At 43.5% G+C, this 14,133-nt stretch overlaps 1 protein-coding gene across 2 annotated transcripts in view; it reads right to left on the bottom strand.

The window, feature by feature from the left end:
- LOC311128731 (ribosomal protein S6 kinase alpha-2-like) overlaps positions 1 to 14,133 on the bottom strand; it is a gene marked incomplete at both ends in the record, with an annotated part of 69,185 nt that overhangs the window by 39,133 nt on the left and 15,919 nt on the right. For both annotated transcript variants that reach the window (XM_084160978.1, XM_084160977.1), the window contains 2 exons: positions 82 to 119; positions 8,498 to 8,604. In XM_084160978.1, the coding sequence (XP_084017104.1) occupies positions 82 to 119; positions 8,498 to 8,604 (145 nt within the window). The remainder of the gene's footprint in view (positions 1 to 81; positions 120 to 8,497; positions 8,605 to 14,133) is intronic.

Raw genomic sequence — 14,133 nt, forward strand, 5'->3', positions numbered from 1 at the left:
AGAGACTACTGCTACATCTATTCTAACGAACTACTACTGCAACTACCACTGCTGTATGTTTTCAAAACAGTCTTTAGTCACCTGTTATCTTGATGTGGCCCTCCTCATCAAGAAGAATACTGTAGAGGGAAGGAATGCGACTTCAATATATATATATATATAAACATATATATATCCTACCAGTCAAAAGTTTGGACACACCTGCTCATTCAAGGGTTTGTCTTTATTTTTACTATTTCTTACATTGTAGAATAATAGTGAAGACATCAAAACTATGAAATAACACATATGGAATCATGTAGTAACCAAAAAAGTGTTAAACAAATATATTTTATATTGGAGATTCTTCAAATAGCCACCCTTTGCCTTGATGACAGCTTTGCACTGTAAGGTTCTGTATTTATTTTCTTAGTCAACCTTGTGTTCTTGAACGTAGCCCTGTTTCTTTGTGTTGTTTAACGTAGCCCTGTCTTTCATTTTTGTTCATTGATTTCACCTGTGTTAGTTACTCACCTGGTCTCATCAGCTCCTTATTTAGTTAAGTAATTCTGTTTGTGCCTTGTGAGGTATTGTTAGTTTTGACTCTACTAAGCCTTTTCCTAACTCGTTTGTGAGAACCAGTTATAGTCTTCAGTCCTAGTTTTGATTCACCTGCCTGTTTTCTTAGCTGTGTGTGACCATTGCCTGCCTGTGACCACGATTCCTGCCTTCTGCGAAGGCGAAATAAACACCTGCCGCGATCTTGGCATTCTCTCAACCAGCTTCATCAGGTAGTCACCTGGAATGCATTTCAATTAACAGGTGTGCCTTCTTAAGTTAATTTCTGGAATTTCTTTCCTTCTTAATGAGTTTGAGCCAATCAGTTGTGTTGTGACAAGGTAGGGGGGGGGGGGGGTATACAGAAGATAGCCATATTTGGTAAAAGACCAAGTCCATATTATGTCAAGAACAGCTCAAATAAGCAAAGAGAAATGACAGTCCATCATTACTTTAAGACATGAAGGTCAGTCAATACGGAACATTTCAAGAACTTTGAAAGTTTCTTCAAGTGCAGTTGCAAAAACCATCAAGCGCTATGATGAAACTGGCTCTCATGAGGACCAACACAGGAAAGGAAGATCCAGAGACCTCTGCTGCAGAGGATAAGTTCATTAGAGTTACCAGCCTCAAATGTTAGCCCAAATAAATGCTTCACAGAGTTCAAGTCACAGACATATCTCGACATCAACTGTTCAGAGGGGACTGTGTGAATCAGGCCTTCATGCGAATTGCTGCAAAGAAACCACTACTAAAGGACACCAATAATAATAAGAGACCTGCTTGGGCCAAGAAACACGAGCAATGGACATTAGACCGGTGGAAATGTGTCCTTTGGTCTGGAGTCCAAATTTGAGATTTTTGGTTCCAACCGCCATGTCTTTGTGAGACGCGGTGTGGGTGAACGGATGATTTCCGCATGTGTAGTTCCCACCGTAAAGCATGGAGGAGGAGGTGTTATGGTGTGGGGGTGCTTTGCTGGTGACACTGTCTGCAATTTATTTAGAATTCAAGGCACACTTAACCAGCATGGCTACCACAGCATTCTGCAGCAATATGCTATTCCAACTGGTTTGGGCTTAGTGGGACTATCATTTGTTTTTCAACAGGACAATGACCCAACACACCTCCAGGCTGTGTAAAGGCTATTTTACCAAGATGGAGAGTGATGTGCTGCATCAGATGACGTGGCCTCCACAATCCCCCGACCTCAACCAAATTCAGATGGTTTGGGATGAGTCGGACCGCAGAGTGAAGGAAAAGCAGCCAACAAGTGCTCAGCATATGTGGGAACTCCTTCAAGAATATTGGAAAAGCATTCCAGGTGAAGCTGGTTGAGAGAATGCCAAGAGTGTGCAAAGCTGTCATCAAGTCAAAGGGTGGCTATTTGAAGAATCTCAAATATAAAATATATTTTGATATGTTTAACACTTTTTCTGGTTACTACATGATTCCATATGTGTTATTTCATAGTTTTGATGTCTTCACTATTATTCTACAATGTAAAAAATAGTACAAATAAAGAAAAACCCTTGAATGAGTAGGTGTGTCCAAACTTTTGACTGGTAGTGTATATATACACACATACTCAGTTTATTAGGTACACCAACCCGTTCACGGAAATAGTTCGCTCCTACATACAGTGAGTCACGTGGATGTGGCTTGGAGCCACTTCGAGCGTGGTATGATCGCCGGTGACAGGCGCGCCGGTTCCAGTATCTCAAACGGCCGGCCTCCTGGGCTTTTCACGTACAACAGTGTCTAGAGTTTACAGAGAATGGTGCGACAAACAAAAAATATCCAGTCAGCGGCAGTCTTGTGGGTGAAAGCAGCTCGTTGATGAGAGGTCGAAGGAGAATGGCCAGAATCGTGCAAGCTAACAGGCAGGCCACAAACAGGCAAATAACAGCGTAATACGTTAACAGTGGTGTGCAGAACGGCATCTCGGAATGCACAACTCGTCAGGGTCCTTGTTACGGATGGGCTATTGCAGCAGACAACTAAACCGGTTTCCACTCCTATCAGCTAAAAACAAGATGAAACGGCTCCAGTGAGCACGCGATCACCAACACTGGACAATTGAGGAGTGGAAAAACATCGCCTGGGCCAATGAATCCCGGTTCCTGTTGCGTCATGCTGATGGCAGAGTCAGGATTTGGCGTAACAACATTACTCCATGGCCCCATCCTGCATGGTGTCAACGGTACAGGCTGGTGGCGGTGGTGTAATGATGTGGGGAATATTTTCCTGAAACACGTTAGTTCCCTTGATACCAACTGAGCAACGTTTCCACTCCCCGAAGAATTCAGGCTGTACTGGAGGCAAATGGGGTCCGACCCGGTACTAGATGGGTGTACCTAATAAACTGTGTATACAGTTGAAGTCGGAAGTTTACATACACCTTAGCCAAATACATTTAAACTCAGTTTTTCACAATTCCTGACATTTAATCCTAGTAAATATTCCCTGTCTTAGGTCAGTTAGGATCACCACTTTATTTTAAGAATGTGAAATGTCAGAATAATAGTAGAGAGAATGATTTATTTCAGCTTTTATTTCTTTCATCACATTCCCAGTGGGTCAGAAGTTTACATACACTCAATTAGTATTTGGTATCATTGCCTTTAAATTGTTTAACTTGGGTCAAACGTTTCGGGTAGCCTTCCACAAGCTTCCCACAATAAGTTGGGTGAATTTAGGCCCATTCCTCCTGACAGAGCTGGTGTAACTGAGTCAGGTTTGTAGGCCTCCTTGCTCGCACATGCTTTTTCAGTTCTGCCCACACATTTTCTATAGGATTGAGGTCAGGGCTTTGTGATGGCCACTCCAATACCTTGACTTTGTTGTCCTTAAGCCATTTCTCCACAACTTTGGAAGTACAGTGAGGGAAATAAGTATTTGATCCCCTGCTGATTTTGTACGTTTGCCAACTGACAAAGACATGATCAGTCTATAATTTTAATGGTAGGTTTATCTGAACAGTGAGAGACAGAATAACAACAAAAAAATCCAGAAAAACCCATGTCAAAAATGTTATAAATTGATTTGCATTTTAATGAGGGAAATAAGTATTTGACCCCTCTGCAAAACATGACTTAGTACTTGGTGGCAAAACCCTTGATGGCAATCACAGAGGTCAGACGTTTCTTGTAGTTGGCCACCAGGTTTGCACACATACAGGAGGGATTTTGTCCCACTCCTCTTTGCAGATCTTCTCTAAGTCATTAAGGTTTCGAGGCTGACGTTTGGCAACTCGAACCTTCAGCTCCCTCCACAGATTTTCTACTGGCTAGGCCACTCCAGGACCTTAATGTGCTTCTTCTTGAGCCACTCCTTTGTTGCCTTGGCCGTGTGTTTTGGGTCATTGTCATGCTGGAATACCCATCCACAACCCATTTTCAATGCCCTGGCTGAGGGAAGGAGGTTCTCACCCAAGATTTGACGATACATGGCCCCGTCCATCGTCCCTTTGATGCAGTGAAGTTGTCCTGTCCCCTTAGCAGAAAAACACCTCCAAAGCATAATGTTTCCACCTCCATGTTTGATGGTGGGGATGGTGTTCTCGGGGTCATAGGCAGCATTCCTCCTCCTCCAAACACGGCGAGTTGAGTTGATGCCAAGGAGCTGCATTTTGGTCTCATCTGACCACAACACTTTCACCCAGTTCTCCTCTGAATCATTCAGATGTTAATTGGCAAACTTCAGACGGGCATGTATATGTGCTTTCTTGAGCAGAGGGACCTTGCGGGCGCTGCAGGATTTCAGTCCTTCACTGCGTAGTGTGTTACCAATTGTTTTCTTGGTGACTATGGTCCCAGCTGCCTTGAGATCATTGACAAGATCCTCCCGTGTAGTTCTGGGCTGATTCCTCACCGTTCTCATGATCATTGCAACTCCACGAGGTGAGCTCTTGCATGGAGCCCCAGGCCGAGGGAGATTGACAGTTATTTTGTGTTTCTTCCATTTGCGAATAATCGCACCAACTGTTGTCACCTTCTCACCAAGCTGCTTGGTGATGGTCTTGTAGCCCATTCCAGCCTTGTGTAGGTCTACAATCTTGTCCCTGACATCCTTGGAGAGCTCTTTGGTCTTGGCCATGGTGGAGAGTTTGGAATCTGATTGATTGATTGCTTCTGTGGACAGGTGTCTTTTATACAGGTAACAAGCTGCGATTAGGATCACTCCCTTTAAGAGTGTGCTCCTAATCTCAGCTCGTTACCTGTATAAAAGACACCTGGGAGCCAGAAATCTTTCTGATTGAGAGGGGGTCAAATACTTATTTCCCTCATTAAAATGCAAATCAATTTATAACATTTTTGACATGCGTTTTTCTGGATTTTTTTGTTGTTATTCTGTCTCTCACTGTTCAAATAAACCTACCATTAAAATTATAGACTGATCATTTCTTTGTCAGTGGGCAAACGTACAAAATCAGCAAGGGATCAAATACGTTTTTCACTCACTGTATGCTTGGGGTCATTGTCCATTTGGAAGACCCATTTGCGACCAAGCTTTAACTTCCTGACTGATGTCTTGAGATGTTGCTTCAATATATCCACATAATGTTCCTTCCTCATGCTGCCATCCATTTTGTGAAGTGAACCAGTCCCTCCTGGAGAAAAGCACCCCCACAGCATGATGCTGCCACCCCGTGCTTCACGGTTGGGATGGTGTTCTTCGGCTTGCAAGTGTTCCCCTTTTTCCTCCAAACATAACAATGGTCATTATGGCCAAACAGTTCTATTTTTGTTTCATCAGACCAGAGGACATTTCTCCAAAAAGTATGATCTTTGTCCCCATGTGCAGTTGCAAACCGTAGTCTGGCTTTTTTATGGCGGTTTTGGAGCAGTGGCTTCTTCCTTGCTGAGCGGCCTTTCAGGTTATGTCGATATAGGACTTGTTTTACTGTGGATATAGATAATTTTGTACCTGTTTCCTCCAGCATCTTCACAAGGTCCTTTGCTGTTGTTCTGGGATTTATTTGCACTTTTCGCACCAAAGTACGTTCATCTCTAGGAGACAGAACACGTCTCCATCCTGAGTGGTATGATGGCTGCATGGTCCCATGGTGTTTACTATTGTTTGTACAGATGAACCTTCAGGCGTTTGGTAATTGCTCCCAAGGATGAACCAGACTTGTGGAGGCCTACAATTATTTTTCTGAGGTCTTGGCTGATTTCTTTTGATTTTCCCATGATGTCAAGCAAAGAGGCACTGAGTTTGAAAGTAGGACTTGAAATACATCCACAGGTACACCTCCAATTGACTCAAATGATGTCAATTAGCCTATCAGAAGCTTCGAAAGCCATGACATCATTTTCTGGAATTTTCCAAGCTGTTTAAAGGCACAGTCAACTTAGTGCATGTAAACTTCTGACCCACTGGAATTGTGATACAGTGAATTATAAGTGAAATAATCTGTCTGTAAACAATTGTTGGAAATACTACTTGTGTCATGCAAAGTAGATGTCCTAACCGACTTGCCAAAACTATAGTTTGTTAACAAGAAATGTATGGAGTGGTTGAAAAACAAGTTTTAATGACTCCAACCTAAGTGTATGTAAACTTCCGACTTCAACTGTATCTGTATAATATAAATACTTTATATACACTGCTCAAAAAAATTAAGGGAACACTAAAATAACACATCCTAGATCTGAATGAATGAAATAATCTTATTAAATACTTTTTTATTTACATAGTTGAATGTGCTGACAACAAAATCACACAAAAATTATCAATGGAAATCAAATTTATCAACCCATGGAGGTCTGGATTTGGAGTCACCCTCAAAATTAAAGTGGAAAACCACACTACAGGCTGATCCAACTTTGATGTAATGTCCTTAAAACAAGTCAAAATGAGGCTCAGTAGTGTGTGTGGCCTCCACGTGCCTGTATGACCTCCCTACAACGCCTGGGCATGCTCCTGATGAGGTGGCGGATGGTCTCCTCCCAGACCTGGACTAAAGCATCCGCCAACTCCTGGACAGTCTGTGGTGCAACGTGGCGTTGGTGGATGGAGCGAGACATGATGTCCCAGATGTGCTCAATTGGATTCAGGTCTGGGGAACGGGCGGGCCAGTCCATAGCATCAATGCCTTCCTCTTGCAGGAACTGCTGACACACTCCAGCCACATGAGGTCTAGCATTGTCTTGCATTAGGAGGAACCCAGGGCCAACCACACCAGCATATGGTCTCACAAGGGGTCTGAGGATCTCATCTCGGTACCTAATGGCAGTCAGGCTACCTCTGGCGAGCACATGGAGGGCTGTGGGCCCCCCAAATAAATGCCACCCCACACCATGACTGACCCACCGCCAAACCGGTCATGTTGGAGGATGTTGCAGGCAGCAGAACGTTCTCCACGGCGTCTCCAGACTCTGTCACGTCTGTCACGTGCTCAGTGTGAACCTGCTTTAATCTGTGAAGAGCACAGGGCGCCAGTGGCGAATTTGCCAATCTTGGTGTTCTCTGGCAAATGCCAAACGTCCTGCACGGTGTTGGGCTGTAAGCACAACCCCCACCTGTGGACGTCGGGCCCTCATACCACCCTCATGGAGTCTGTTTCTGACCGTTTGAGCAGACACATGCACATTTGTGGCCTGCTGGAGGTCATTTTGCAGGGCTCTGGCAGTGCTCCTCCTGCTCCTCCTTGCACAAAGGCGGAGGTAGCAGTCCTGCTGCAGGGTTGTTGCCCTCCTACGGCCTCCTCCACGTCTCCTGATGTACTGGCCTGTCTCCTGGTAGCACCTCCATGCTCTGGACACTACGCTGACAGACACAGCAAACCTTCTTGCCACAGCTCGCATTGATGTGCCATCCTGGATGAGCTGCACTACCTGAGCCACTTGTGTGGGTTGTAGACTCCATCTCATGCTACCACTAGAGTGAAAGCACCGCCAGCATTCAAAAGTGACCAAAACATCAGTCAGGAAGCATAGGAACTGAGAAGTGATAAGAGCGTCTACTAAATGACTTAAATGTAAATGTAAATGTAAGTGGTCTGTGGTCACCACCTGCAAAACCAGTCCTTTATTGGGGGTGTCTTGCTAATTGCCTATAATTTCCACCTGTTGTCTATTCCATTTGCACAGCAGCATGTGAAATGTATTATCAATCAGTGTTGCTTCCTAAGTGGACAGTTTGATTTCACAGAAGTGTGATTGACTTGGAGTTACATTGTGTTGTTTAAGTGTTCCCTTTATTTTTTTGAGCAGTGTAAAATCTTCACATCTTACACACCTCGCGGCACTGCACACCCACACATTTATTGAGTGTTTGTTTGTTAGAACGAATAGATCTGTGCACAGCACACTGTTGCCCCTGGGTTGGTGTCATTAATCATCAACAGTAAAGCTGGGATTAGCTTGTCCTTCAAAACAAAACAAAAAAGCAGAACCACTGGAATCACGCGAGACCTTCACACGTCAATTATTCCCAGGCCGAGAGCTCCTCATTTATTTTCTCTCATCAAATACCCGAGAGCCAATTTGCAAGTCCTGCATCTCAAGGGCCTAAATGTGTTTTTGACTGTACGACCCGACATTTTGATGCATTTGGAGTCTGTCAAACATTTTAATAAACTGTAAAAGCACTCTGATAGCCCTTTTAGTCTAAACAGGAGGATGTGCTCACGGAAAAGACGCAGAACAGATGCAGCCTTGATTGCACCAGAGACCTGTAGCTTTTTTTATAGACCTGTCACAGGCAGCAACACGGCGCAGTAACGCAACCTTGTTTGAACTCCTGGATCGGAAGTATACGATATCAAATCAGACAGTTATGTACTTGGTCATTCCCGATCAGAATATTCATTCAGTCTCTGTGATAAAGAAACATTGTGTACAGTAGGAGTACTCATATGGGTAAAAACTGTATAGCTGCAGAGAATGGGTATGCAAGATGCTCTTTGAATAGGGAAGTAGTCTATGGCACAGTACAGTCAGTGAGGCTTTACTTCTCTGGTTTGAGGTCTCTGTAGATGATGCCCAGACTGTGAAGGTGATCTAAGGCCAAGGCCAGCTCAGCCAGATAGAACTTCACATCCTCTTCAGTAAACATCACCTGCAGATGGAGAAAGGTGAAATATAAAAGTAACAGTTAATTAGTCATTGACAAGATGCAAACAGTACACGCGGGATATATGATTGTGAAAATAAAAGCCATGTTTTTAAAACCCTAGAGTAGCCTACATTGATGTGTTTTAAACACATGAAAAACAAACAGACAGCTTTCCATAATTCCGATGTCAGGTAGCATGAGCAAAACAAGAGCTCTACCCACAGATTGAACACTATTGAAACTGATTAACTTGACCACAAAGCCAGCTGTTTGGAACCTCACCCAAAATATTTGCATCAAGGACGTTATACAACATTTACATTTTAGTAATTTAGCAGACACTCTTATCCAGAGCGAGTTGCATTCATCTTAATACAAACTTTGCTGAGTTTCCTCAGGTAGAGCATGGATTGTTGTCTTTCTCTTTGTTTACTAAATAGATCATTTTAACCATAGAAAGATTACTTTAGCTCCCAAATAGAATATGTGTGGGTAATAAACTCTGCGGTGCCAAGTAGAGAATTTAATTGCGGTGAAAGTAACAAGTTTCTGCCAGCATTAGGGCATCTGCTCCAGATGAGTGATTTCCAAGACCAGCAGTAAGTAATTCATATCTCAATTCCCACTTGTCTGTCCGCCCAGAAGAGCAAATTTAAATCCAGAGAGACAAATTGTTTGTCCAATTTGATTCCAGTTATCATTTACAAAAGGATTGGTAGTAGTCACGATGACACATACTGTAGGAGGCAGTAGTTTTAGGAAGCATGGGTAAATGGATGAACTCATTTACAAAGTTGGTGGTCTATTATCCAGACTGCAGGTTGTATTTATTATGCAATAATAATCAAGGTCTCTATCCACTTAATCATTTATTTGAGAAAACCTCCCCTCAAGTACCCCAGAAAGTTCATTTTATATGATATATTCCAGTAGGCCTACTAGCACACCCGATTCAACTAATCAGGGGCTTGATGATTAGTTGACCAGTTAGAGCCGGTATGCTAGTTGGAATTGAACAAATAAGAACAATGGCTGGGGGTACTCAAGGAGAGGTTTGGAAATAACACAGAGCCCTGCATGAGGCCCCCCACTGATCCGGAGGACAGGGTGATCTCTCTCTCTCTCTCTTAGGCTGATGTGAGTAAGGTTTTTAAACGGGTCAACACTCGTAAGGCTGCAGGGCCAGACGGTATTCCAGGGCATGTCCTCAGGGCATGTACAGACCAGCTGGCAGGTCTCTTTACAGACATTTTCAACCTCTCCCAGTCTGCAATCCCCACGTTTCAAGCTGACTACCATCATTCCTGTTCCCAAAAACACTAAGGCATCCTGCCACAATGACTACTGCCATATAGCACTCACATCTGTAATAATGAAGTGTTTTGAAAGGCTGGTCATGGCACACATAAACTCCGTCATCCCAGACACCCTGGACCCACTCCAATTTGCCTACTGCCCCAACAGATCCACAGACAATGCAATCTCAATTGCACTCCACTCTGCCCTCTCTCACCTAGAAAAGAGGAGTACCTATGTGAGGATGCTGTTCATCGACTACAGCTCAGATTTCAAACACCATAGTGCCCTCCAAGCTCGGGACCCTGGGGCTGAACACCTCCCTCTGCAACTGGATCATGGACTTCCTGACGGGCTGATCCCAGGTGGTAAGAGAAGGCAACAACACCTCTGCCACTCTCACCCTCAACATGGGGGCCCCCCAGGGGTGTGTGCTTAATAGGGCTGTGACGATACCAGTATCGCAATATTTTCCATGGCAAAAGTGAAAACACGAAGCAGAACAAACTCTTTGGTCCTTTAAATACCTGCTGTATGTATAATATTGTGTGCTATAGCTTGGAAAATAAATACATTACACTGGATGACAACATAATGATGTTTGGTTACAACATTAGGGCTGTTTTCCTAAAGTTAAATCCGCTTTGTGTTTTGTTTCCTTGCCACGATACTAACGAGTATCGCGATACTGATATCATCCCAGCCCTAGTCCCACGCTTGTGGCGGTAAAAATTTCTGCTGTTTGTTGCTGTTACATTTTACATTTTAGTCATTTAGCAGACGCTCTTATCCAGAGCGACTTACAGTTAGTGAGTGCATACATTTTTCATACTGGCCCCCCGTGGGAAACAAACCCACAACCCTGGCGTTACAAGCGCCATGCTCTACCAACTGAGCTACAGGAGGCCTACGATATGTATTGCGATTCACATCGGCCCTGTGAGCTGTGATGGCTGGAATTGCGTGGAGTACCAGTTTTAGCCTACGTTGCTACCATAATGCCGCCCAAAGTTAAATAAGGTTGGAGTAATGGAGAGGACAGTGTTTCACTATGACAGGTGCGTGATCGTTTAAAATCAACAAAAATATGTCTACAAGCAATTGTTACAGCAATGGGAAAACAGCTTCAAGAGCTTTGTCCAAATACTGGTGGACTCAACTAACAAAATAATGGGCAATCTGACCAGAGAAGTCCAAGACCATAAGAACAGTTTGCAGTTATCCCAGTGAGAGGTGGATGTCCTGAAAGTGTCACGAGTGCTGTAGGTGGGTGTAGTGGTGGAATCAAACGCAGGACACCAAAGTATAGTCCAACAGACTTTAGTCAATCTCCACAAGGAAAATACGACACGAACTTGCCCGAAGGCGAAATTACGCACGAAGGCGAACAAACAAAAGCGCACTAAACAGGTGCGGAAACACTCCAACGCAGTGGAGGGAAGCTCAACCGAGCGCAATAGCGAAAATAGCCCAACACACGACAGACCAAAATCAATAACACACAACACTAGACAAACACAACGAGAAACTTATAGGACACTAATTACGCTAAACGAGAACAGGTGTCACAACAAACAGACAAATGCAAACGAACATGAAACATACAACGGTGGCAGCTAGTATTCCGGAGACAACGAACGCCGAAGCCTGCCCGAACAAGGAAGAGAGGCAGCCTCGGCCGAAACCGTGACAGAAAGAGACTTGCAGCAAGATGACAACAAACTGTAAGCTCACGTGAGATGACATCACTGTCTGTGTATCATTATTTCAGATGACTGGGAAAACAGACTATCTAGTAGTGATGAAACAAATCGATACAGTTACATATCAGGATATTATTTTTGACGATATATCGTATTGTTTTGACAATGTTGCAATATTATTTTTGTGCTAGTTGGCTGTACCTACACCAAAACCCTCTGCAGCAGACATATGGTGAGCAATATGTTTGGAACATCGAATCGCAATAAAATCACAGTATCGAATCACAATACATATAGCATTGTGAGAATCGCAATACATATCGTATCGGCACCTAAGTATCATGATAATATTGTATTGTAAGGTCCCTGGCAATTCCCAGCCCTACTATCTAGAGGGACAATCCAGGAGGAATAACATTGTTGTGGATGTCATACCAGTCTCCACATGAGGCCTGGACGGACTCTGAGGAGAAAGTGAGAAAAATGATCATCGAAAAGCTGCAGATGGAAAATAGGAAGATTGAGATGGAGCACGCCCACAGGTCTGGAAAACCTGTAACCAGCCCAGGTGATAGACCCAGGCCGATAGTGGTCAAGCTTGAGCCTTGAACTTGAGAGAAACCAACATCTTCCTGAACGAGGACTTCTCTGAAGCTGTGCGCCAGAGCCGGAAATAACTTATCCCAGATATAAAAGCTGCCAGAGAGCGTGGGGACATTGCTTACATCCGCTACAACAAGATCATTCTCCACCCTCCCTCCCAAAAGCATGGGAGGAGTAAGAGAGCCAAGCTTCAGGGTCAGTAGCTTCAGCCCAACATCACACACACACACCACTTTTTTCTCTGCATATTATCTCCGATAAGCTACCCAGGGAAGGGCTAAGAATATGAATATACAGTTGAAGTCGGAAGTTTACATACACTTAGGTTGGAGTCATTAAAACTTGTTTTTCAACCACTCCACAAATTTCTTGTTAACAAACTATAGTTTTGGCAAGTCGGTTAGGACATCTACTTTGTGAATGACACAAGTAATATTTCCAACAATTGTTTACAGACAGATTATTTCACTTACAATTCGCTGTATCACAATTCCAGTGGGTCAGAAGTTTACATACACTAAGTTGACTGTGCATTTAAACAGCTTGGGAAAATCCAGAAAATGATGTCATGGCTTTAGAAGCTTCTAATAGGCTAATTGACATCATTTTAGTCAATTGGAGGTGTACCTGTGGATGTATTTCAAGGCCCACCTTCAAACTCAGTGCCTATTTGCTTGACATCATGGGAAAATCTAAATAAATCAGTCAAGACCTCAGAAAAAAGATTGTTGACCTCCACAAGTCTGGTTCATCCTTGGGAGCAATTTCCAAACACCTGAAGGCACCACGTTCATCTGTACAAACAATAGTACACAAGTATAAACACCATGGGACCACGCAGCCGTCATACCGCTCAGGAAGGAGACGCGTTCTGTCTCCTAGAGATCAACGTACTTTGGTGCGAAAAGTGCAAATCAATCCCAGAACAACAGCAAAGGACCTTGTGAAGATGCTGGAGGAAACAGGTACAAAAGTATCTATATCCACAGTAAAACAAGTCCTATATCGACATAACCTGAAAGGTCGCTTAGCAAGGAAGGAGCCACTGCTCCAAAACCGCCATAAAAAAGCCAGACTACGGTTTGCAATTGCACATGGGGACAAAGATCTTACTTTTTGGAGAAATGTCCTCTGGTCTGATGAAACAAAAATAGAACTGTTTGGCCATAATGACCATCGTTATGTTTGGAGGAAAAAGGGGAATGCTTGCAAGCCGAAGAACACCATTCCAACCGTGAAGCACGGGGGTGGCAGCATCATGCTGTGGGGGTGCTTTTCTGCAGGAGGGACTGGTGCACTTCACAAAATAGATGGCATCATGAGGAAGGAAAATTATGTGGATATATTGAAGCAACATCTAAAGACATCAGTCAGGAAGTTAAAGCTTGGTCGCAAATGGGTCTTCCAAATGGACAATGACCCCAAGCATACTTCCAAAGTTGTGGCAAAATGGCTTAAGGACAACAAAGTCAAGGTATTGGAGTGGCCATCACAAAGCCCTGACCTCAATCCTATAGAAAATTTGTGGGCAGAACTGAAAAAGCGTGTGCGAGCAAGGAGGCCTACAAACCTGACTCAGTTACACCAGCTCTGTCAGGAGGAATGGGCCAAAATTCACCCAACTTATTGTGGGAAGCTTGTGGAATGCTACCCGAAACGTTTGACCCAAGTTAAACAATTTAAAGGCAATGCTACCAAATACTAATTGAGTGTATGTAAACTTCTGACCCACTGGGAATGTGATGAAATAAATAAAAGCTGAAATAAATCATTCTCTCTACTATTAATCTGACATTTCACATTCTTAAAATAAAGTGGTGATCCTAACTGACCTAAAACAGGGAATGGTTACTAGGATTAAATGTCAGGAATTGTGAAAAACTGAGTTTAAATGTATTTGGGTAAGGTGTATGTAAACTTCCGACTTCAA

This window comes from Coregonus lavaretus (genome assembly GCF_964263955.1).
Source record: "Coregonus lavaretus genome assembly, chromosome: 1".
In the NCBI taxonomy this organism is placed as follows: Eukaryota; Metazoa; Chordata; class Actinopteri; order Salmoniformes; family Salmonidae; genus Coregonus; species Coregonus lavaretus.